Here is a 25,489-nt window from a genome sequence, read left to right on the forward strand (position 1 = left end):
CATCGTCAGCGACCTGACCACTTTCTTTCAGTGACATTATTTTTTCTGATTTCCCAATTTTCTCCCCAGATGTACTTTGGCCAATTTCCCCCTGCTGCCCTGGCTGCTGCTCCACCCTCTGCTGATCTGGGCAGAGCTGTAGACTAGCACCATGCTTCCTCCGACACACGCACAGTTGCCAGACCCTTCTTTTCACCTGACAGTGAAGCGCTTCACCCGCAGGACGTGGGAGGATCACACTATTCCCACCAGTTCCCTTCCGTCCGACCAACCAGAGGCGGCGCTAGTGCAGCGACCAGGACATATATCCCTAATCTGGCTTCCCACCCACAGACACAGCCAATCATGCCTGTATGGATGCCTGACGAAGCCGGAAAGCTGTGGAGTCTAATTAGGACGTGGCTTCGACGCCGTCAAATTTTAACGATCACATCAACACCAATGACATAATTGCTCGATTGACATCATTGATGACATCATCACCGATGACATCACAATCCCTCAAGTGACATCACTGGACATTATCACCGATGACATAACTGCTAGGTGTCATCGATGTGACATCGGCGACCTGGCCACTTTCTTTCGTGGGGAAATAGGTATGACATCATCGGCGACCTGGCCGCCTTCTTTCGTGGGGACATAGAACTGTATGACAGTGTGCGTCCTGGTGGCTCACCTGGTAGCACGCGTACGACGGAGGCTCGGTCCTCCGCACGGCTGACCCGGGTTCGAATCCGACCGGAGGTCCTTCGCCGCATGTCATCCCCTCTCTCCCCCCCACACCTTTCCTGTCTGCCTACTGCAGCTTGATTGGTGTCTTGCTGTCTTGAATTGGTCGATTATAAAAAAAGGCCCCTCCTATCCCAGCAAAGCATGCTGGGATACCTGCCGGCGGACCGCAGTGGCGAGAGGCGGGGCCAATTTGAAATGGACCAATTTAAGATGGGAAGGTGTCTAAACACGGGGAAAAACGTGCATGTGCGTGTGCAGTGCTGGGTCCTCATTTATGCTCCAAAGTTGAAAGCAGTTCAGAGTCGGGGCATCAAGCCTCAGAACTCTTCTAGCACATCTTCATGTTCGGCCGTGGACTTGAAAACGCCAGCGTCAGACGCTTCCAGTGTGTTCAGGGCTTTCATGTAAGTGGTCCTATTAATAAAAGTGTTAACAGTAATCACACATCCATCGTTTCTACCTTCTTCATGTAATGACTCAAACATCAGTTTCATTTCAAAGCTCATTTAATTAAAATGAGACAACAATCCACTAAAACACAATAAAAAAGCATGCATAAAACAAACCACAAGGTTTAAATGAGACAAATAAGTCTTACTTTCATAAACATTAATCATTAATTAAAACATGCATAAATCAACAAACCACATACAATATGAAAGATCTCCTTTTAGAAAACATCAATGACAAAACATAAAAGATGGTGAACCCTGAAACATGCCTGCAGTGAGGTAGATCCATATAGCGGCACCTAGTGGTGCAGTGAGGTATAGCGTGCTAACTGGCTGGAGAAGGGGGCCAGCTGTCTAGAGCTTGTAGATGACCTTCAGGACTTGCGTGGCCGCAGCACGGCGAGCCTCCTCCAGCAGGGTGGCGACGTTGGGTTCTGGCAAGGTGGACACCAGGCCAGTGAAGGGCAGCATCACCCCGGGGACATGCACCCTGTATCCAGGGGTTGGGAGGGTTACTTTAAAAATGAAATCCGATACAATTACTAATTACCTGTTAAAAAATGTAATCAGTAACACAACCCAAGTATCACAATATTAAACTAGTGTAACTGATTACTTTCCATTACTTTTGGATTATTTTTGAACAAATGTCCTGCATTTGAGTATGTGTTGGTTAGAGCAGGCTTTCAACCAATCTATCTAGTGTTTCCTGTTTCTCATTAATAATAACAATAATAGAGCTCAACAATCACGTGACACCACTTCCGGAAGAGTGTTCCCCCGTTCATATTCTGCTATGAGATTTGATTATAGCCATAATGTCGTAACCACCCATAGTAAACTTACCACGGGTAAGTCTACCAAGTCTGCCAGTGGTGAAACGATGCTAGTACAATATATCTTCCTGTACAAGCCATACACTAAGATATCATCCTTGTTTATTTTAAAACATTTTGTATTCAATTTCAAGTACTACACTACCCACATTTCGACATTGTGATGTCGACGTGTTTGATTGGTGGAGCTCGCTGTTTGGTCGTCTGATTGATGGCCTGCACTCATTCCTCTCTCTGGCTGTTCTGTCTCTGGCTCGGCTACTACGGATTTAGGCTATCAGGGGTTCCCAAACTTAAGAATGTCTGGGGCCCACTTTGAAATCTGATCATCTTCCGGGGCCCACCCAACCCTTTAATCACAACTCTGATCAGCACACGTGACTAGTGAGGTTGCTTTCACATATAAGCTGGTGGATTGTTTCATTTTTCATTTGGTCCGGTTCGCTTTCACACAGCAATTTTTCACAAACGCACCAAACTTTCTGAACAATGTCACGTGGCTGAAACAGTCACTCGTCTATTGGACAGAATAGAGAAGGGAAATATCTCCTCTCTTCAGCAGGCATCTTGCCTGGCTGAGGGCTGACTGAACAACACAAGTGAATCCGCAAAACAAATCATGGAGCAACACCATCTGCAATATTGGGATTTCTGGTTTTACTTTGGTGTTACTATCAAATAATTATTTAACAAGAATGTGCCCAATATGAGCAGCAGAAGAGGCAGCGAGCTGTTGAACATTTCATTCTGCAGATGAGAGTAGCCTACGCACCAAAGGAGAAGGCAAGTTGAGAGACAATGATGTGTTGTTGTTATGACGGCGTACCTCACGCAGGTACTGTACACATGTGGGCGCCACAGTGTTTGTTTTCCTCCCTTCTACCTCATGATGCAGTGCATTATGAGTGCATCAGATGCACTGGCACTTCCTATTTGCTCTTGTATTTAGTCCGTTTTGCTTTCACACAACAAACGAAGCGCGCCAGGGTTCACTTGGAAGTGAACCGACCACGTTTTCAAGCGGACCAGAGTTCGCTTGTTTGTTCCGCCCCAGAGTTTGTTTGCGCTTTCAACACCACCCCAAACGAAGCGCACTATCCGAGGAAACGAGCTCTGGCACGTTTAAAGTGGACCAAACAGCTTATATGTGAAAGCGACCTTAGATGATGTATTTCTATATATTTATTTCATTAAAGGAGAATTTCGTTTTTTTTTAACCTTATGATCCGACGACTCACCCAGTGATCTCTGCAGCGTTTTTGTCCGTCCTAGGCGTTGTTTTGAGATCAATAGCGTCCAAGCCAGTCCTAGAATGGAGCTCCGTGGGGGCCAAGTGGCAGCATGCTTTTCCTCCATTTAAATAGACAGTTTTATTCCCGTTTTCGACGCATATCGTCATAAACTGTTCCCTAAGGAACGATCAGACTGCATTTCTCCCCCGGGCTCTTTTCACTAGTTACAGGCATCCCATTTTTGCCTGTCGGGTCAGTGAGACACAACTCTCGTCAGGAAAGTCCCACGAGACTATCGCATTTTCAGCCACAGTTTCACTCCTAACTGTGGCTGAAACTTGGCAGCCCTGATACAGTAGTACAATAAAAACTGATTTGGGTGGTCTAACCTAGTTTGTTAGTGTGGCCTATTATTCAAGCCTTCTAGTCAACCCACAAGAATCAACAAGTACATAGAGCTTTCTGGCGCTGTGTTTTGTTGACTTTGAACGGCGATATCGATACCGATGCTATTGCACCCAGAGGGCGCTGTTTCTCCAATAGCAAAACTTGGAAAAGTTGCTGAATGGGGCTTTAAGAAACCAGGTGACCAATATGAACGAGTAAATAGGATAATTTACTATAAACAGACAAACTGACAGTAAAACATGATGGAATGTACTGAATGAAATGATGGTAAAAAGACTCCCACACTTCTTTTGTTGAATCAGATGGTGTCTGTTTGACCAAGCCAGTTCAGATCTCAAATTATTTGAATGATTACTTTGTCAACGAGGTCTCCAAGCTTAGAGAGAATTTGCATAGTACTGTTAGTTTGAACTCTGAAGAGCTTATAAAAAAATGAATCATGAATGATAAGACGTGCACTTTTGAATTCCATCAAGTTGATGTGGAGATGCTGGAGAGGTTGTTGAGTTCTCTGCCTGCAGGTGGGTTTGCTGCTACTGACCTCCTTGACAGCACATTGTTGAGATGTCTCCTGTGGTGAGAATCTAGAGTTGCTGTAACACCTCCTGCACCCAAGGTGACGTCACAATGTCATGTGACTGTTGAGCTCTATACAAAGTGAAAAATAACTGTGTACTAATCCCGTTACTGTTTTTAGTAATCTGATTACGTAATCCCCGTTACATGTAATCTGTAACTCCCCCAAGCCTACCTGTATCTGAAGTAGTGGAGTCCGTCTGGCCCGGCGTGGCTGTAGAGCAGGTTGTAGAGCGGCTGGCCCCCGCCAAACATCTCACACAGCTTATGGAGCAGCAGCACCGAGGAGGTGGGCTCCACAACCACCACGGGCCCCCGGGGAGGTTGAGGGGGCTGGGGGGCGAGGGGCCCTCCTACAGCCCTGCAGAAGCGCGGGGGGGGAGGGCAGGGCCGGAGCAGGCGAGGGGGCAGGCCCGAGGGCTGGGGGGCGCTCGGGAGGCGGCGGCGGGGCTTAGCGGGTGACAGCAGTGGAGACGCTGGATCCTCCTTGCCGGGCTTGACCGAGAACTGCCACTCGATAGAGATGGTCAAGGCAAAACGCTTCTTGAAAGCTGGAGACAGAGAGGAGGGGGGTGAAATACAGCGGGAATTAAGAGCAAGGTGTTATTTTCTTTTGAAGAGGAAGGTAGAGCGCACATCTACTCACAAAGCCAGGTGCCGGATGAATGAATAAACAACTAGTCAAAAGAAATAAACTCCGCACACTGAAGTTCCTGGCTCCCGGTCAGTTTATTAACGTTTCCATCAAAAGATCTTCATCAGAATGAAGCAGGAAGTAGGAGGAGCACTTACTTTTGAAACGTAAATGCATTTTTTTAATGTGATTTTTTTAATGTGATTTTCAGTAAACGTTTCAAAAGTCATAAAAGTGGCCCACGTGTGTGAAGATTATCTTGCTGAACACAAATGACCACACCCATAAACTTTTGTTAACCACAAACATTTTATGCATTGAAGTGAAATCCCCATGTTAAATCCTCATAGATTTTTCCCCTGATGAACCAAAGTGCTACTTCCTGACTCATTCCTGCAGTATTATTATCTATTCACTCATAGATATGAGATGAGATCCTTTTGAAGGCTGATAAAGAGAACCGACTGATGAGACAAATCATCATCATAAAAAACAACAACATCATTATCGGACACAGCTGGCAGAATATCATCAAGCGGTATCAGCTCCAGAAATCAGTCAGCCATAACTAAGAAAAACAAGTTAACAGGTTTACATAGTTATCCTCTAATACCAATACTACATCCATTCTAGGGTTGCACGATATACCGGTATTAGTATGGTACCGCGGTTCCCTGCCGTTAAAAAGGATACTATACCACGTTAATTTAGTACCGATACTTAAAAAAATGTCATGGGTTGCGTCAGTGTGCGACCGTGGTGTTTGTTAGCGGAGGAGAGAGACACAGCGGCATTAAAGTTGAGAGCCTGTCTCCCACTTCACGTGAAGGCAACACATCGTTGCCTTGAACCAATGGTGACTCGTGAAAAGTGAAAAAAAGCTCTCTCTGACTTCTGTCTGCTTCATGTGGGGGCATGCCGACTTTCCCCTCTTCCCTCTCTGCTCGCTCTCTGGCCACAGTCGTTCAGTCCTCACTACAGCACCCCGACACACAGGACAGACACAGCGAAAATGGCAGCGGCTTCTTCTAGTCTTGCAAGCCGACCAACGCTTGTAGAAAAAGCAGATGCACGAAGCGAAATATGGAAATATTTTGCTTACGTTGCCGACAGCGAAGGCAAGCCCGTGGACACATCGAAACCAGTGTGTAAAAGGTGCTTTCAACGCGACCCAAGCGAAAGGCTCAAACACATCGAACCTGGCTAAACATCTTGCCGACAGGCATCCCGACCTGTTCAAAGAGTTTAAAGACCGACAGGTTAGCGAACGTGAACGATAAACATACATGCCCTCAAATAAGTCAAACGAGTATTGTGTGACAAGCGAACTTGTTTCACTGAAAAAGTTCGCTTGTCACAATAGCCTACTCGTTTACAGTGAAACACGAGGCAATGTGCTGGAGCACATATCTCTGCCAAGGAGCAAGTCATGACATGTAACGTTTAGGGGAGGGGACATCAGATGACTGCATACCATGTACAATATTTAATAACACTATGGCCCTCAATGCCAGTGTTATTAAAGCTTTTACATGGTAAGCAGTCATCTGATGTCACCTATCCTAATATTTACAATAATCCCAATTATTAATGATATACGAATTCATTGTAAAAAACACCTAGCCTACATGTATGGGGGGGGGGGGGGGGGGGATACACCACATAATAAACCTACATTTCAATAGCCTACATTTATGTGTGAAAATAATATATATTACTAGATTAACCATAAATCAGGCACTTCATGTTAATGAAGCTTAGGAGCTGCAAGTACAGAGTACTTTTTTTTGATAAAACAAATAGCTATAATAGTGTAGCAGCTGTGTGAAAATATATTTTATTTATATTATTTATAAGTTTAAACGGTTCACATTCCTTTAAAATATGTTTACAGGAGAGATTATGTTAATTTTACACTAGATAATAAAAGTTCTAGCATGTTCAGCGCCACACGTGGTGGCAGTACTACCAGCATGTAGTAAAATGACTACATGGCTGTGCATTACCTTGTTAAATCAATAAAATAAGTTTTAAGTTCCATGTTTTGTCCCCTCTATTTATTCCAATACTTTTCCTGATGTTTTAGTTTTTTGCCGTGGTATCGTTTCAGTATCGGTATCGAGATACTTAGGCAGGTATCGGTATCGAACTCATAATTTTGGTATCGTGACATCCCTAATCCATTCACACATGGAATCTGATCATAGTATCTCATTGGAGTGAGTTCAAGTTGAGGGCTACAATAAATATGTCGTTAGTCAAACTGCATCATATGAGAGGTGGACCAGACTGACTAGGGGTGGGGGAAAAAAATTATACTTAGATGCATCGAGATGCGGACGTGGACGATTATGAATCGATTCACAAATGTCAATAATCAATTTTTTTAAACGTTAGTTGTGACGTGATGTTGACGGAACGAAAAGGCGGAACTAAACCGTGAGAGCGAGGCAGCGCCCGGACAGTTTACATCGTGGCGCGCGCAGGCCGAAAGAAAAACAAATGTGTGTGAAGATAGCAGACACACACCCCCTGTAGTTGCTCCCAACCAGCAGCCAACAATTTAGCAAGCAATGCTATTAAAGCATCCACCTAACTCGGAAAGGGCGAAACGAATCACAAAATCCATCGCGACTTTTATTGCCATGATGGATATACATCCGTACTCAGTCGTTGAGAACCAGGGATTCCGCGCTTTGGAGCCGAGGTACAACGTTCCATCTCGCCGTTTTTTTACCGACACAGTGATCTCCAGACTGCATAATGAGACCAAAGCCCAAGTTTTGGACTCACTGAAGAAAGCGGGTAGGATAGCTCTAACTTGTGATCCATTGTTACTGCGCACATCATCACTGAACACTGACAGTGGCAGCTAGCGTCTCATGTACTCCAAACAAGGGTGATGAGTGACTGGTGCAAATGTGGCAGAGCTGTTACAACATGTAGAAGAAGTGATTCAGAATAATGCTGAAGTGGAGTTAATTTACTACAGGATGACACAACTGGCACACTTGTTTCTTTTCCTGTTGGTTCTTTGCAATGCAGGGAAATATGTTGGCAAATGTAACCTTCCAGTTGACACATCTTTTCCATTTGCTTTGTTAATAAAAGATAATGGAAGTAAATTCATCTGTTTATTTTAATTATGGATCATTACAATGCAATTTAAATTCACTTTATTTTAAAAGTAGTAACATAGTGAATAAAAGAAAGCATGTATTGAAAAAAACGTTGCATCGATAATCGTTTTATAATCGAATCGTAGCCCTCTGAATCGAAATCGAATCGAATCGTGAGGTGCCTAGAGATTCCCACCCCTAAGACTGACTGGACTAGATACAAGATACTTTATTAGTAACACACAACAGTGTTGGTGGTAATTGTTAATAATTAATAATTATTAATTTTTAATAATTTTATAATAATTAATGATAAATTAATAGTATCTAGCTTGCCTACCTTCCACCAGCATCTTCTTGGCCATGGAGGCAGCGTGATGGGATGAGAAGATGACCACAGCCGACACCCCCTCGATCCCAGGCCCCATCTTCAGAGACACGCCCTCCACCCCCTCCGTCAGACCGCGCAGCACCTGGCAACAAAAATTCCATTATTCATTTTCATCATTACCAACGAATGAAAACAATCTAATGTATGTGTTTGCAAAATATCTTCCCAGCAAGACGCTTGATAGTGGAGGACGCAGTGTTTAAAGTCACAATGAAATGGCACTTTGAGAGCATCTTGCTGTACACATCCTTCCTACACATTTTCAAAAATTCAGACTTTTTCCACATCTTGATTTGTTTTGAAGATTTTGTCTGCTGTTCAATATACTGTATATCTTACCCCTGCTAACTAGTTCATACCTCTGTATAGATGAAGATTCTTAGTTGATGGCAATAGTTTCCATTTTAAAATTCCATATTTTTCCAAGGAGAACCTATGTTCTTGACTGGATGTGATTTTGGTGGCTATTTGATATAATGTGTATGCCGACAGCAGCTGACTGGGTAAAAAGAGCATCCCTCTATCTGAACATTATTCTTCAAATCAACAAACTGTGACCTCAAAGTGGGTCTACAACAACATAGAGCCCTGCACGGGCCTAACATTTAAGCCTATAGCCCGACCCAGCACGAGACAATCAAGCTTGGTCATTGCCTGCCTGCAAGACAGCATGTATGGGTCTAGCAGCTGATCAGCAGCTCAGACAGCCTCAAACACGAGGTGATTGACAGCTTGATCATTCGCATAATAGCAGCGGATGGAAACGCGTATTATTTTGCATTTTCGTTTGCCGCCTTTCTGAAAATTCGATTAAAATTTGCGATACCTTTGGATGGAAACCGAACTATTGGCGCTAAACATTGCAATTTGAGTCGTTTCAAGTTGCCATACCTCGAGTCACAAGTTAAGTCTGAGTCAAGACAAAGTAACAAAATGGTTGTCAAATAAATGTATGTGTCAGAGAATTACACTTTAGAAACTCAAGAAAAGGCTTTCCTCAACAAAAAGATTTGGAGACCTGTTTTAAAAGAGCCTGTGGTGCCCTCAAGTGGTCAGTAAGCTCCTCCTCCTCCTCCTCCTCCTCCTCCTCCTCCTCCTCCTCCGAAAATTTGTCATTATCGTCTCACCCCATGTTGGCTGAAACTCAGTGAAGTTTTTTAGTCCATATTGTCCCTGAGCTCCACAGCACAATGGCATAGAAGCCTTCCCCAAAACAACTGAAGCTGCTGGGCACCTGACTTCACGGTTAAAATAATAATGGAAAATAAGAATAAAATGGCTCCATGCAGCTTGTCCACCATATTCTACCGTTCCATCCCACCACTGTATGATAGGGGTGGGGTGGGGGGGGGGGGGAGAAATCGATGCTTAGATGCATTGAGATGCGGACGTTCCATCTCGGTGGGTTTTTACCGACACAGTGATCTCCAGACTGCATAATGAGACCAAAGCCCAAGTTATGGACTCACTGAAGAAAGCGGGTAGGATAGCTCTAAATTGTGATGCGTGAACATGCATTGTTACTGCGCACATCATCACTGAACACTGACAGTGGCAGCTAGCGTCTCATGTACTCCAAACAAGAGTGATGAGTGACTGGTGCAAATGTGGCAGAGCTGTTACAACATGTAGAAGAAGTGATTCAGAATAATGCTGAAGTGGAGTTAATTTACTACAGGATGACACAACTGGCACACTTGTTTCTTTTCCTGTTGGTTCTTTGCAATGCAGGGAAATATGTTGGCAAATGTAACCTTCCAGTTGACACATCTCTTCCATTTGCTTTGTTAATAAAAGATAATGGAAGTAAATGAATCTGTTTATTTTAAGTATGGATCATTACAATGCAATTTAAATTCACTTTATTTTAAAAGTAGTAACATAGTAGTGAGAAAAAGAAAGCATGTATTGAAAATCTATCTGCATCTATCTATTTCATAGTTTCATAATCGAATCGTAGCCCTCTGAATCGAAATCGAATCGAATCGTGAGGTGCCTAGAGATTCCCACCCCTACTATGTGATAGGTGTCAGGTGTTAGAGGGTACACTATCCCATGCTTTTTGGTTTTGCCCTTCGCTATCTGGATTCTGGGCCAAAATATTTAATTGCTACTCTAAGGCCGATAGAGTAACCCGTCATCAAGAGACTCATTCTGAAGGAGTGGAAGTCCCCCTCTCCACCTTCTTTTCAGCTGTGGCTGACGGACATGGTCTCGCTTATAGGTATGGAGAGACTCCGGTTCCTGAGGACCAACTCACTTAAGAAATTCTCAATTATTTGGGACCCGTTTCTGGCTTACTTAGACGAGGTTAGGAGCGACGGGTGACTCGCCCGGCTGACTTTTCATCATTTTGCTTCCCACGCACATCTCTTACAAGCACATAAGCACTTGACGCGGCTGGTAGCAACACACTGTAACATTGGAATGTTGATGATATATGTATGTTTTTGTTATACAAACATATATCATCCAATATGTATGTGTTTTTTGTCTGAGCCTGTTTTTGTTCTCATGTTCTGAAAATGACAAAATAAAATATTTGGAAACTAGAACGACCGCAACGCGGACTTATGCCTCCGCCATTAGTTCATTCTTGAGTCCAAGTGGATGTTGGAGCAAAATTGGAAGAAATTGCATCAAGGCGTTTCTGTGCAGAATTGGATATTTGAGCCAAATGTGAAGACATTTAGTCAATGTGTTACTGAGATATGGCGTTACCGAGCTAGAAAATGGCATTTGTTAGGTCACTGTGACCTTGACCTTTGACCTTTGATAACCAAAATGGAATCAGTTCATCCTTGAGCCTAAGTGAATGTTTAAGGCGAATCTGATGAAATTCCGTCCAGGCGTTCCTCAGATATCGCGTTAACAAGCTTGAAAATGGCGTTTGAGAGGTCACAGTGACCTTGACCTTTGACCACCAAAATCTAATCAGATCATCCTTGAGCCTAAGTGAATGTTTAAGGTGAATCTGATGAAATTCCATCCAGGCGTTCCTCAGATATGGCGTTAACAAGCTTGAAAATGGCGTTCGAGAGGTCACAGTGACCTTGACCTTTGACCTTTGACCACCAAAATCTAATCAGATCATCCTTGAGCCTAAGTGAATGTTTAAGGCGAATCTGATGAAATTCCGTCCAGGCGTTCCTCAGATATCGCGTTAACAAGCTTGAAAATGGCGTTCGAGAGGTCACAGTGACCTTGACCTTTGACCTTTGACCACCAAAATCTAATCAGATCATCCTTGAGCCTAAGTGAATGTTTAAGGCGAATCTGATGAAATTCCGTCCAGGCGTTCCTCAGATATCGCGTTAACAAGCTTGAAAATGGCGTTCGAGAGGTCACAGTGACCTTGACCTTTGACCTTTGACCACCAAAATCTAATCAGATCATCCTTGAGCCTAAGTGAATGTTTAAGGCGAATCTGATGAAATTCCGTCCAGGCGTTCCTCAGATATCGCATTAACAAGCTTGAAAATGGCGTTCGAGAGGTCACAGTGACCTTGACCTTTGACCTTTGACCACCAAAATCTAATCAGATCATCCTTGAGCCTAAGTGAATGTTTAAGGCGAATCTGATGAAATTCCGTCCAGGCGTTCCTCAGATATCGCATTAACAAGCTTGAAAATGGCGTTCGAGAGGTCACAGTGACCTTGACCTTTGACCTTTGACCACCAAAATCTAATCAGATCATCCTTGAGCCTAAGTGAATGTTTAAGGCGAATCTGATGAAATTCCGTCAAGGCGTTCCTCAGATATGGCGTTAACAAACATCCGTACGGACGGACGGACGGACAACCCGGATCCATAATGCCTTCGGCCTGGCTTCGCCGGCGGAGGCATAAAAAGAGAGGCTGCATTACAGTAAAGTGATGTCATTTTCTGAACTTACCAGACTATTCTAGATGTTCTGTTATTTGCCTTTACTCACTTCGTCATATCCACATTACTGGTGATAAGTTAACTATTTTGATTTTAAGAGAAAAGGTCTAAATTCTCTGATTCCAGCTTCTTAAATGTGAATATTTTCTGGTTTCTTTACTCCTGTATGACAGTAAACTGATATTATCTTTGAGTTGTGGACAAAACAAGACATTTGAGGGCGTCATCTTGACATTTTATAGACCAAACAACGAATCGATAAATCGAGAAAATAATCGACAGATTAATCGATTATGAAAATAATAGTTAGTGGCAGCCCTAGTTGCAATATCCATATTGAGGTGGTCAAAAAGATTGTGATATTTGATTTTGTCCATATTGTCCATATCTCACATGTGGCTTTGACTGAACAACTGAACATTTTGCCCACTTCATAGAAATAAAATACTGATATATATATATATTGTATATCGCCATTCAGCCTAAACATACTGAGATATGATTTTTGGTCCATATCGCCCAGCTCCACACACAACCTACCTGTATGAGCTCCTCTCGCTTGGTGCTAGGCGGCAGCTCTCCGAGGCAGAGGTGGCGTTTCTCGGTGCTGCGGCAGACGGCAAGGTGTGTGCCGGGCTCGAGCGTGTGGCCGTGCAGCAGGCTGATGGCCTCGGAGGCCAGCGCGGGCGAGCCATACTTGGCGTAGGCGAAGCCGCGGTTCTGCCCGCTGAAGTTCATCATGAGGCGGAACTCCCACAGCGCCCCCACCTGGCTGAACAGGGGGATCAGCTGGTCCTCATACGTGTCCCGCGGGATCTGGCTGATGAAGACCTCACAGCGCCCTCCGGGGGGCGGGCCCTCCCACACTGACAGGGGAGGATAAATGAATAAATAAATAAATAAATTGTGTAAAAAAGAAAGTCTCTAGTAAAAGTGGAAGTACTGATTGGACTTGTTTACTCAAGTAAAAGTAAAAAAAAAAGTACAGGCTCTGAAATGCAATGAAGTATAAACAGGGCTCCAGTTAGGGGTGGACGATATGGCAAAAATATATCAAGATTTTTTCCATCAGGATCACGATCCACAATCTTATCACGATTATTTTTCATCTTGGTTTTTAAGACTATTTTGCAAGTTACTGAACAGTACACCCAGACGTGTTTCAGGAGTGTGGTTTAGGAGAATATTACTCTCAAAGAATGTGTATAAATTAGGGCTGTCAGCGTTAACGCGTTAATCGTGCGTTAACGCGCGCCGATCATAACGCGTTTTTTTTTTTTAATCGCGTTAATCGCATGCCGACAAAATAGCGGCTATTTTGTCCCTTCGTCGCCCCGTACTTGTAGTCAAGCCGTTCGGTTTCCTGTCTCCTGCTTGTGCAGGCAGGCATGGAAGAGAACGACAGCAATACGCTTTTAAATGGATCGTTTTACTTCCCAAATGGCACAGTGGATAAGTCAAGAGCCGTAGTTTGCACCTTGTGAAAAACAGAATTTAAATATCACCGAAGTACATTGAGTTTGAGGCGAGCGATCACCTGAAAGTAGCTAGCAGCCAGCTAGCTAGCGCGAGACTCATCACTCATTCTTCCTTCAGAGTCTCGGATGCGCGGGTCCTCTAACCACTGGGAGGTCGGCTCCAATGGCTTCACGCGATATACACGTTATCAATACACAGTTTCCAATACCGAGCCATTATTCACATGGAAGTGCCAAAGTTTTTAGCTCAGCTCAGATACAGCCTTCTTCGGCTGTGTCATTTTGGGTTTCGACTGCTCCACAGCGCCGCCGCCGGAAGTATCGGTTCTGGAGTGTTTACAATTATGTATTTTCTATTCAAGATGCATTTTGTGACCTCCTGTCTACATTGCACTTCTATTGAATTGAAAATAAATCTAAAATTCAAGATCACAAAGTACATTTATTTGCATTAATTTGATTCCCAATCACGACACACTGGTAATAATTATTAATATCTAATTAAAAATGCTTTACAATGCAAAATAATAGCATTTTAAACATGCGATACAAAGACGCGATTAATCGCGATTAATTATAATTAATCGCACGATTAATCGCGATTAAGAAAATTAATCGTTTGACAGCCCTAGTATAAATGTAGAGCTGTTTAAATCTCAGATCCGTGCGAACTGGTTACAGTCTTGGACTGAAGAAATTTGGCAGAAGCCAAAATTAAGAACTTATTGTTTATTTAAAAATGAATTTAAAGTGAAAAATATGTTTTGTTTGATTTATCTAAAAGCAAGAGGTCCTTATGTGCTCAGTTAAGATGTGGCATCCTGCCTTTACATATTGAAACAGGCAGATACAGAGGGACGGTGGAGGAGGATAGGATTTGTGAATATTGTGAGTTGAAGGAAGTGGAGAATGAATTTCATTTTATTTTGTACTGCCCATTGCATCATGACTTACGAGAGATACTATTTAAAAAAGTTCACTCCCCTCAGCTAAACCTGTTAGATTTTGAAGAAGGAGCCATACTTGAGTTTCTTTTTGACAACATCTTTGCTTTTTCTGAACATATTTCATTTGCGTGGGATAGGAGGAAAAAGATGACATATGATAGATAATTCATATATTTTACTTACTACATATTGTAGTTAAATCTGTGTTTTGCTGTCCCTTTCCTGAATGTATTGTATTGATTATTGTATGCACCGTAATCGATATGGTAATAACTGTATGTTGATGTGTCTGATAATCCCATGCAGGATGGGTCATGTCATTTGTCCTGACACGTAAATAAAACTTTCATTCATTCATTCATTCATTCATTCACCAAACTAATTGCAGGGTTCGTACAGCCATGAGAAACCTGGAAAATTTTAGCTACATGCTAAGACAGACGATTTCATGCTTGCCGATCACGGACCAAAAGGAGGCGGAGCTGCGGCTCTGGGAAACCCCCATCTCACGTGAGCTGCGCAACGACTCAACCCACTCCCTCTCACTCTGCTGACGGAAAATCAAGATGGCGACGGCCAACACTTCAACTCAAAAGGGGAGCCCAAAATCAATGGGGTAGCTCTGTCCATATTTTTTTTAGGTCAGTGGCTCTCACCCTCCGGTGGTCCTCCATACTTCCTCTGGCCATTGACTTGGGTCAGCTTCACATTGGTTCTGTTCAGCCAGACGTCCAGTGCCTTCAACGGCCCAAGATTCAGAACCTACGGTGGAAAGAAAGTTTGGAAACCAACCATCAGAAATACAGCTCAGTGTAGGGAGGACCGTGTCCAATTTATATGACTGTATTTGCTAAGTATTTGTTAGTCTCAACGACAGACCCATGAGAGTTCTACGTTACTTGATAGATTTCTCTCCCCAATCTATGGTATTTTGATCAAACATTTCTCCATAGGCCCAGTTTGGACTCAACAGGAGGCAGATACTTCAGCATGGCGGCCCTACATGCTGATATGAAAATATGCAATTACAGAGATGATCTTGTCATTTGTTAATTCAAATATATCTTTAATTATGTTTAAATGTTCTGTTCTAGGTCATCGGAGGAGCGGCTGAGTTTGTGTAATGATGAACTTTCTCCATTTCTATTAGGAGACGTGCGGACCATGGGAATTAACCATTAGAAGGTTCTGTGGAGTTGAACAATGCTTTGTGTGTGACAAGCTGTTATTTTAAGCTGTTTATGGCAGGTCTGGGAAACGGATAAGCTGCACAAGGACGGTCATTTAGGATATGGTCGGGGCAGAGGTCACGGAGATCAGCCGACAAAAGGACATTCTATATGTCTCTGCTCAGTCACGTTTGGAAAACAACACAGGGTTTATGGCGTCTCTCTAAGATAAATGGTTACAAGTGCATCCACAGAAGTGGGGAAACATTCCACCAGATGCCCCAGCAAGCAGAAGCTATGTGGAAAGGAAGCGTTTCTCTCATGCTTGACTATTGTTGCTTATTATTCAATATATATCCTACTGATTGACTGACTGGTTTTGATATCTAATATGGAATAAAGTTTAGACTATACATTCGATGTGCTGACTTTTCCCGCCGAGGAGACAGGATCAGACGCAGCACAGAGCAGAGGAGAGGAACCATGATTTGAATCTCAGACGGCCCGGCTGGGAATGTTGGATGATCAGCAGAATATATATTGGTTATCTTATGAGAATAGAGTGTGATTAGATCAGTCTGATGTTGTATTTCTGTGTTTTGAATAACTTCAAATTTGTCCCACTTGCTGCACGATAGGAGAGTGCTATAATATTTAGATAAATAATAGCCTATTGTTATTATTGCAACCAAATGGAAAATAAAGGTATAGTCAAATTAGTTGATAAGTGGTAATTGATAAGAGTTTCTCATCCGGTTTAAACAGGGTGAGTTTTTCTCTGTTTTGATTGAAGAATACGCTCTCACTCTGGTTACACCCTTAGGGTGGTTACAGACCGAGAGACAGTAAGTCTGAACTGTAAGATGTTTAAATCCAGTTCAGACTGGGATTAACCCATGATTTAGCTGAATTTGATCCATATCCAGAATATAGTTTAAGTTTATCTAGTCTAACAATAACCTTACATAATGTTCTAAACTAGGACTTTAATAGGTAAATAGCTAAATTAGCTGACCCAAATTATAAGTTGAAAATAGGAAATAAAATGGATGACCAGTATTCAAGTGAGGGTTAGTGCTGTGACCTCCAGTGGAAGCCAGGTCACATGATTGCGGACCAAGAGGAGGAGAAAACATGCCTATCATAAGAGTGACAGACCAATGACAGCCCAAGCAGTGAAGGATGTCCCCAGATGGAGGAGGAAACCTGCGGGGAGAGACCAGCCCACAAGAAAATGCAGTTTAAAAGTCCACGCAAAATATTAGAATGGGTCGATTTGCAGGGGTCTTCTTTTGACCTGCTACATATTTTGCTGTGAGGGAAAGACCACTGGAAATCCACCTCAGAGATCTCTGAATGGGGTAATATAAATACTTGATCTGCTTTGTACTTTATGCAAAATTCTCTATATAAAATAATGTTCTAAATATCAGAATTGCTTGTTGTATTGATTTTTCATATATCTGGAATAATTGGACACTGGAAAGGTATTAACATATGTCACACCTTCTGATTGGAGTGGGCTGTTTTTAATTAGGTTGAACGAGGTACAGAGAAACCCTTTCCATCAATTGGTGACCCCGACGTGATCCAGAGAAAAAAGCAAGCATTCTGATCAAGCATTTCAGGAAAACAGTGGCTTAACATCCCGGGAAAATATCAATAAAGGGTTTACGGATTACCTTTTTCATAAAAATATCTGCATTGGCTATTCTAAATTATTGTTACACTAACTGGATTCCACAAATGCTGTAATTTATCAATCAAATTTAGGAACCGGTACAAAGCTGGTCAGACACGTGTTTTGATATTTTGGAAAGACCTGTGGGCGAGATTGTACGTCAAAAACATCTGCCCAAGGCCGCTAGCATATGTGAGGGGATAACAGTAATTTTCTCAAGACCATAATAGCGTAGCGAGCATATGTGAGGGGATAACAGTAACTTTCTCAAGACCATACAGCTGACCGAGTGCGTGTGAGGGATAACAGTACTTTTCCAAGATCATAGCAGAAAATGTGTTATTTATACAGAACCGGCGTGTTCTGGGGGAGTCCGTTTTGTACAGAGAGCATTAATGCTCAGGTTTTTGCATTTTATTGTAATATATCTCTGAAGGTTTTGGTATAATATGAATTGTGAAAAAATCAGCTATAGAAAAGATCATAAAAGATTATTTTTAAATGGGGAAGAAATAACACAGAATTGTCTAATAATAGTAATATCAATATCCATATTTTGAGTTGAATTTTAGATTCTTCCAATTTATGTTGCTATGTAAATTAGACACAAAGGTGTATGCTATAAATTCAAACAACAAGGTGAATTTAATGCAAGATTAGGTCACTTTGGGGTAGTATTCCTTTGTATTATTGTGTTATACTGCTTTATGATCCATAACTTTGCTGTAAGTTTGAGAAGAAGAGAATGAATGTAAACGATCCTTAGACTTAGGGGAACATTTTCTATATAATAGAAAGGGATACATAGGTTGTATAATTAGTCACACTCCTTGATTTGTCAAAGTGAGTGCTATTTGAAACAAAGAAGTTTTCACTGTGCAGGGACGCCTGTCACAGTGGAACGGTAATATGTAACAGTATAGTATATAAATAGAATTAACAGTAATTTGACGCTTATGAAAAAACTGTTTGTGGAAGAAAAATACACCATAGTTGATGCGCGCAGCTTCTAACCAAGGGTCCGGGTGCAGCCAAATGACCGCGGGTGTAATTCTGCTGGCACTTTTGCTGTCTGAGTGGGCTCTGGCGTCAATACAGGAGAAGCCTGTGAGTCTGTCTGGCGGAGTTGGGCTGTAGAGCGGAGAATTGTAGATAGCCTATGAGTTATTTTGCCATCAAATTGGCGTAAGGTCGCGCGACAGTTCAAAATAATAGCGTATGCTTTTAACGTTAGATTTATTTAGAAATATAAATGGATCTTTTAAGAGAGTGGTGGATTCGTTAGAGGGTAAAGATATGGAATGGGATTAATGGCCTATGGCCTATGGATTATGCGAATAGATATAATAGGCGTCACATAGATAATATGTCCTCCCAACTAGTAGACATGATGTATGCGTGAGACGGGGTAGATTATATAAGCATGACCGGCTCTTTACGCATTCAAATAAATATAGCTCAGTTGGTAGAGCGGCCGTGCGGTTCCATCCCCGTGTGAGGAGCCAAGAATTTGCAGTAGCCTAATGGAACAATGTCTGTATGTAGTAAACGATTGACTGTTAAATCAAAACAGACATCGACAACCTTTATTTAGTTTTTGTCTGTCCGTCAGTCTGTCTGTCTGTCTGTTTGGTTGTCTTTTATCTGTGGGTCGCTCGTAGTGCAAACTTCACATGTCGTTGGGCAGAGAATGTGTGTGATTGTGTGTATGCGCGAAAGGGGAGAGCATGAGGGGGTGTGTGTGTGTTTGTGTGTGAGCCATGTTAGAGAAGGAAGCGGAGTTTCCGGCTGTTTCCAGCGGAGGGAGAGGATTGCTGACGCCGCGGAACCCCGAGAGAAGCGATGCTGACGGGTCCGGCTCGAGGGGGGCTAAGCAGCTGTACAACAGGTAGACGTGGTTTTCTTTCAGGGCTGGTACAGTACGGGCCAAGGAGGGTCTGACAGCGAGCAGAGCACCAGACGCGACTTGCACCGGGCGGTGGCGAGCCAGCAGTTACCAGAATGGCTAGGAGGGTGTTTCACGCTACTTTTGTCTGTTAAAATGAAGTTGGTAATGTACAATTTGATGCAAGGGGGAACAAACCCTTTCAGAGGAACCTATAACACAAAACGGTCTGTTTTACTGCTTTGTCCAGGACATTGAGAGTAAAGGAAAAAATGGTCTATGGGAGTGAATTGAGGTGTCGGGAGCTCCGTTCTGTTCAAGGTCTATATGATAAGTGAACTGGGCATGCGCAAAAGACTGGGCGTGTCTAAAAACACACCATGTCCAAGAATGTTGTCCCTTGAGAAGGTCAAAGAGGGCAGCCCTTTCCTAAGGGTGGGGCTGCTCGGGTAGTATAGGCTGCAAGGCATTACACCAGGAGGCTGCTCTAGGTGGCTGAACATCTAGGGATAAGTTCATGAATATTTGTGAATGCATTTAGTGGTGAAAGGAGACAGATAGGATTTGAGTGGGTTGGTATGTGTGATGAAGTTTGTGGAATGTGGGTTTTTATGTGGATGGTTGGGAATACAATGCTGATAGTATGGGGCGTGAACGTTCATTGTTTCTATGGAGAATGAAAGCATTGATTATAATATTTAGATTGGCGAAATGGTGCTGTGTTTTGTCGGTGTGGCTGTGATATGGGAAGTGATGTCTGTTACTCGTTTGAGGTGTCAATTGATCTAATGATTATTGATAGTTGTTTGATTAATTTAGACCAAAGGGGGGTCCCCATACATTGTGGAATGCATGGTGAATGAATGCATAGAATATAGAATGGACCCAGATGGAGGGTTAAATCTCAGCAAAAAACACACTGACGAAGTGTCAGATATAATGAGTTATGAAAAATAGATTGGACTGGGAAATTACAGAAGTGGGGAACACTGAACACTGCACATTATATAGTAATACGTACTGAATAGAAAGTTTGCAGTGACACATAAAAGAACAATAGTTATATGATGAGTATGTTTAGTTGACAACTTTGCATAAATGAAGGGTTTGTTGATTAACTTGAAAATTCTCTCTGTCGTCCCTATAGAAGAACTAGCTCAAACCCAGGTAAGATACACTATCATTTTTTCGTTTGAGAAAAGCTACACATAGCGAAATTTACACTTAAGTACGCTGAAGATGTTTTCAAAAGTATCTATAAATAAGTCAATGGCCTCCTCTGAGGACGAGATTATACTTGAGTTTGCATTTAGAGTATTGTTGTTTTGCCTCAGTCTGGGGACTGACCCACCCCAATAAGCTAGCTCTTAAAGCAGTTGTTCTTTTGGGAATTCATCCAACCCATTCAAGACATGTACACGAAATCTGTAAACTTGAAAGGCAGACTCAAGGAGCCATCTTGTTTATGAGGATTCATTGCAAACAAATTATAAAGTAAACAATTGGATATGTACTCACAGAGTATCTCAAACATTATCTGCCATACAAGCGACTTGTTGTACTAATAAAAATACAAGAAATTATTTTGTTTAAAATACAGGCACATTGTGAAATCTGATGTTTACAGGTACAGTGGTACGTCACCAGAGGACCACACACCGGGACAATTCCAATATCGAAGATGTGGGTTTCATTTTTGCATAGTGGGATCTAAGCAAATCATCATGCACTCATTTGGTTACAAATGGAATCAAGGGGGTATGGGTGTAGCATGGGTCAAGGGGGCAACCATATTATGACGAATTTGGAAATGATTAGATGCATTAATGGGGTTAAGTTGTGTTTGTGCTGAGGTTTAATGCTGTCTAAGTGGGTTCCAGGAAAGATATGGGAACAGATATGTTACTGAATGAACTTGTGACCATCAAGGTCAGACTGAATGTTGGTCATTAGAGGTTTATGTTAGATTCAATAAGGACCCAAGTTGAAGTGGGTAAGTTGAAGAATATGTTTAAAATAACTCAAATCACAGTGTTAATGTTGCAGGGAGGAATGGAACTGGAGTAATGAGACGAGATCAATAAGTTAGGTGGTTTCACACCTCTATTGGAGGTGTGAATAGGGGGATTGATAGATTTCTCTCCCCAATCTATGGTATTTTGATCAAACATTTCTCCATAGGCCCAGTTTGGACTCAACAGGAGGCAGATACTTCAGCATGGCGGCCCTACATGCTGATATGAAAATATGCAATTACAGAGATGATCTTGTCATTTGTTAATTCAAATATATCTTTAATTATGTTTAAATGTTCTGTTCTAGGTCATCGGAGGAGCGGCTGAGTTTGTGTAATGATGAACTTTCTCCATTTCTATTAGGAGACGTGCGGACCATGGGAATTAACCATTAGAAGGTTCTGTGGAGTTGAACAATGCTTTGTGTGTGACAAGCTGTTATTTTAAGCTGTTTATGGCAGGTCTGGGAAACGGATAAGCTGCACAAGGACGGTCATTTAGGATATGGTCGGGGCAGAGGTCACGGAGATCAGCCGACAAAAGGACATTCTATATGTCTCTGCTCAGTCACGTTTGGAAAACAACACAGGGTTTATGGCGTCTCTCTAAGATAAATGGTTACAAGTGCATCCACAGAAGTGGGGAAACATTCCACCAGATGCCCCAGCAAGCAGAAGCTATGTGGAAAGGAAGCGTTTCTCTCATGCTTGACTATTGTTGCTTATTATTCAATATATATCCTACTGATTGACTGACTGGTTTTGATATCTAATATGGAATAAAGTTTAGACTATACATTCGATGTGCTGACTTTTCCCGCCGAGGAGACAGGATCAGACGCAGCACAGAGCAGAGGAGAGGAACCATGATTTGAATCTCAGACGGCCCGGCTGGGAATGTTGGATGATCAGCAGAATATATATTGGTTATCTTATGAGAATAGAGTGTGTTTAGATCAGTCTGATGTTGTATTTCTGTGTTTTGAATAACTTCAAATTTGTCCCACTTGCTGCACGATAGGAGAGTGCTATAATATTTAGATAAATAATAGCCTATTGTTATTATTGCAACCAAATGGAAAATAAAGGTATAGTCAAATTAGTTGATAAGTGGTAATTGATAAGAGTTTCTCATCCGGTTTAAACAGGGTGAGTTTTTCTCTGTTTTGATTGAAGAATACGCTCTCACTCTGGTTACACCCTTAGGGTGGTTACAGACCGAGAGACAGTAAGTCTGAACTGTAAGATGTTTAAATCCAGTTCAGACTGGGATTAACCCATGATTTAGCTGAATTTGATCCATATCCAGAATATAGTTTAAGTTTATCTAGTCTAACAATAACCTTACATAATGTTCTAAACTAGGACTTTAATAGGTAAATAGCTAAATTAGCTGACCCAAATTATAAGTTGAAAATAGGAAATAAAATGGATGACCAGTATTCAAGTGAGGGTTAGTGCTGTGACCTCCAGTGGAAGCCAGGTCACATGATTGCGGACCAAGAGGAGGAGAAAACATGCCTATCATAAGAGTGACAGACCAATGACAGCCCAAGCAGTGAAGGATGTCCCCAGATGGAGGAGGAAACCTGCGGGGAGAGACCAGCCCACAAGAAAATGCAGTTTAAAAGTCCACGCAAAATATTAGAATGGGTCGATTTGCAGGGGTCTTCTTTTGACCTGCTACATATTTTGCTGTGAGGGAAAGACCACTGGAAATCCACCTCAGAGATCTCTGAATGGGGTAATATAAATACTTGATCTGCTTTGTACTTTATGCAAAATTCTCTATATAAAATAATGTTCTAAATATCAGAATTGCTTGTTGTATTGATTTTTCATATATCTGGAATAATTGGACACTGGAAAGGTATTAACATATGTCACACCTTCTGATTGGAGTGGGCTGTTTTTAATTAGGTTGAACGAGGTACAGAGAAACCCTTTCCATCATACTGCATGCTGCAGATCTCTCTCTGGGTCTGATACACTACGTTACTGCATGCTGCAGATCTCTCTCTGGGTCTGATACACTACGTTACTGCAGCATGGAGTCAGTCTTCACCAATCACTAACGACTTTGCGATCAGACGGCACGGGAGGCGCAGGCCATTTTTCGAACCGCTCTCTCATTGGTGCTACAACGTGTCACTCATTCAATTTCAACCCCCCCTAGACCCGCTCTCAAACAACAGCAGTGGCTGTGAAGTGGCACAGACTCATTTATGTAGCAGGAGGCGTGCAGCGATTCAACGTAATATTTGAGCCTGGGGAGAGACTAGCACTTTGTAGTGACATTTTGAAATTGAAATTCAACACCCGCCCTCCCCCTCCCCCCAGCGATGATTCCTAAATGCCCCGCTCAGTGTTAGTTTGATTTCACTCCTGGACGTGGGCGCACTCTGCTGGACAAACAACATGATGATTCCATAGTCAAAACTAAATATCTGCAAACACTGACTGCACGTGTGCACTTTACTGTACTTGACAGCAGCTAGCTAGGAAAGCAATGAGAGGAAAGTGCTAATGACAAATGAAGAACAGAAGCAGAGAAAACAATTGTAAATAGTCTGCCAAAAGTGCCCTCTTCCTTTTGTCCAGCATCTGAAAAAGGCCTGCAGACGACTGCACCTGCTGCCAGTGCATCACTGTCACAGCATGCTAACCAAACAACTGGACATGCTCATCAGAACCATGGACATGACAGGCCTTCTACTCAAACAGATAACCTATTGAAACAGGCCCCCAGATGCTTAAGGCCGGCTATGCAGAGGATATGTAGCCTAGAGAAAACCAGGTGTATCCATCAATTCATAGTAATGTCCATGTCACATGCATGCATTTCCTACCAGTATGGTGCACAACAATACATACAGCTCATTGGCTCTGTTGCTGTCATTTGATTATAATAATCACCCGTTAATTTATTACAATCACCTGTTATTTTCCTACCCAGATATCCATGTGATGATGGTAGCCTAACAGAACCCTATGAATAGATTCTGTGTTGTAATGCAAAAAGCAACAGTTAAGTGTTCCAACTGCTCTGTCTCCCCTAATGAGCAACAGGTGAGCTCATCCAACTCTGCAAAACTGCCTTCAACACAACACAACACAACACAGCACAGCACAACACACCCCAAATATCACACTGTAAACTGCCTTCAACACAACACGACACAACACAACACAACACAACACAACACAACACACCCCAAATATCACACTGTAAACTGCCTTCAACACAACACAACACAACACAACACAACACAACACAACACACCCCAAATATCACACTGTAAACTGCCTTCAACACAACACAACACAACACAACACAACACAACACAACACAACACACCCCAAATATCACACTGTAAACTGCCTTCAACACAACACAACACACCCCAAATATCACACTGTAAACTGCCTTCAACACAACACAACACAACACAACACAACACAACACAACACAACACAACACACCCCAAATATCACACTGTAAACTGCCTTCAACACAACACAACACAACACAACACAACACACCCCAAATATCACACTGTAAACTGCCTTCAACACAACACAACACAACACAACACAACACACCCCAAATATCACACTGTAAACTGCCTTCAACACAACACAACACAACACACCCCAAATATCACACTGTAAACTGCCTTCAACACAACACAACACAACACAACACAACACAACACAACACAACACAACACACCCCAAATATCACACTGTAAACTGCCTTCAACACAACACAGTGTGCACACACACACCAAACATCACCCTGGAGGTTACGTTGCAATCTAACACGCAGGCTGGACGGCAGTGTTTTCGTGTTTTAAACTACAAGTTATTAAACCGCGCAGGAGCAGCTAAACAGCGCTTGGCGCAGCACAGTCTGTCATGCTCTCACGCACAGCAGCTACTTTGGAAGCGATGTCCGCTCATGTCACTAATAACTTGATAAACATCGAAGCAAAACGGCAGAAACTTGAGTGAATGAACGTTACCTGACTGTGTCTGGTCTCCAT

At 42.4% G+C, this 25,489-nt stretch overlaps 1 protein-coding gene across 1 annotated transcript; it reads right to left on the reverse strand.

Moving 5' to 3' along the window:
* Window positions 1-1,541: 1,541 nt before the first annotated feature.
* Window positions 1,542-25,489, reverse strand: LOC310790793 (dead end protein 1-like; the record flags this gene model as incomplete). The annotated part of the gene is made up of 11 exons (XM_083652507.1): window positions 1,542-1,677; window positions 4,415-4,790; window positions 8,333-8,465; window positions 12,810-13,135; window positions 15,351-15,456; window positions 24,582-24,605; window positions 24,727-24,750; window positions 24,847-24,870; window positions 24,987-25,010; window positions 25,097-25,120; window positions 25,469-25,489. The coding sequence occupies 11 exons, from the start codon at window positions 25,487-25,489 to the stop codon at window positions 1,542-1,544; spliced, it is 1,218 nt and encodes a 405-aa protein (XP_083508633.1).

This window comes from Poromitra crassiceps (assembly GCF_964638095.1).
Source record: "Poromitra crassiceps genome assembly, chromosome: 15".
NCBI lineage: Eukaryota > Metazoa > Chordata > Actinopteri > Beryciformes > Melamphaidae > Poromitra > Poromitra crassiceps.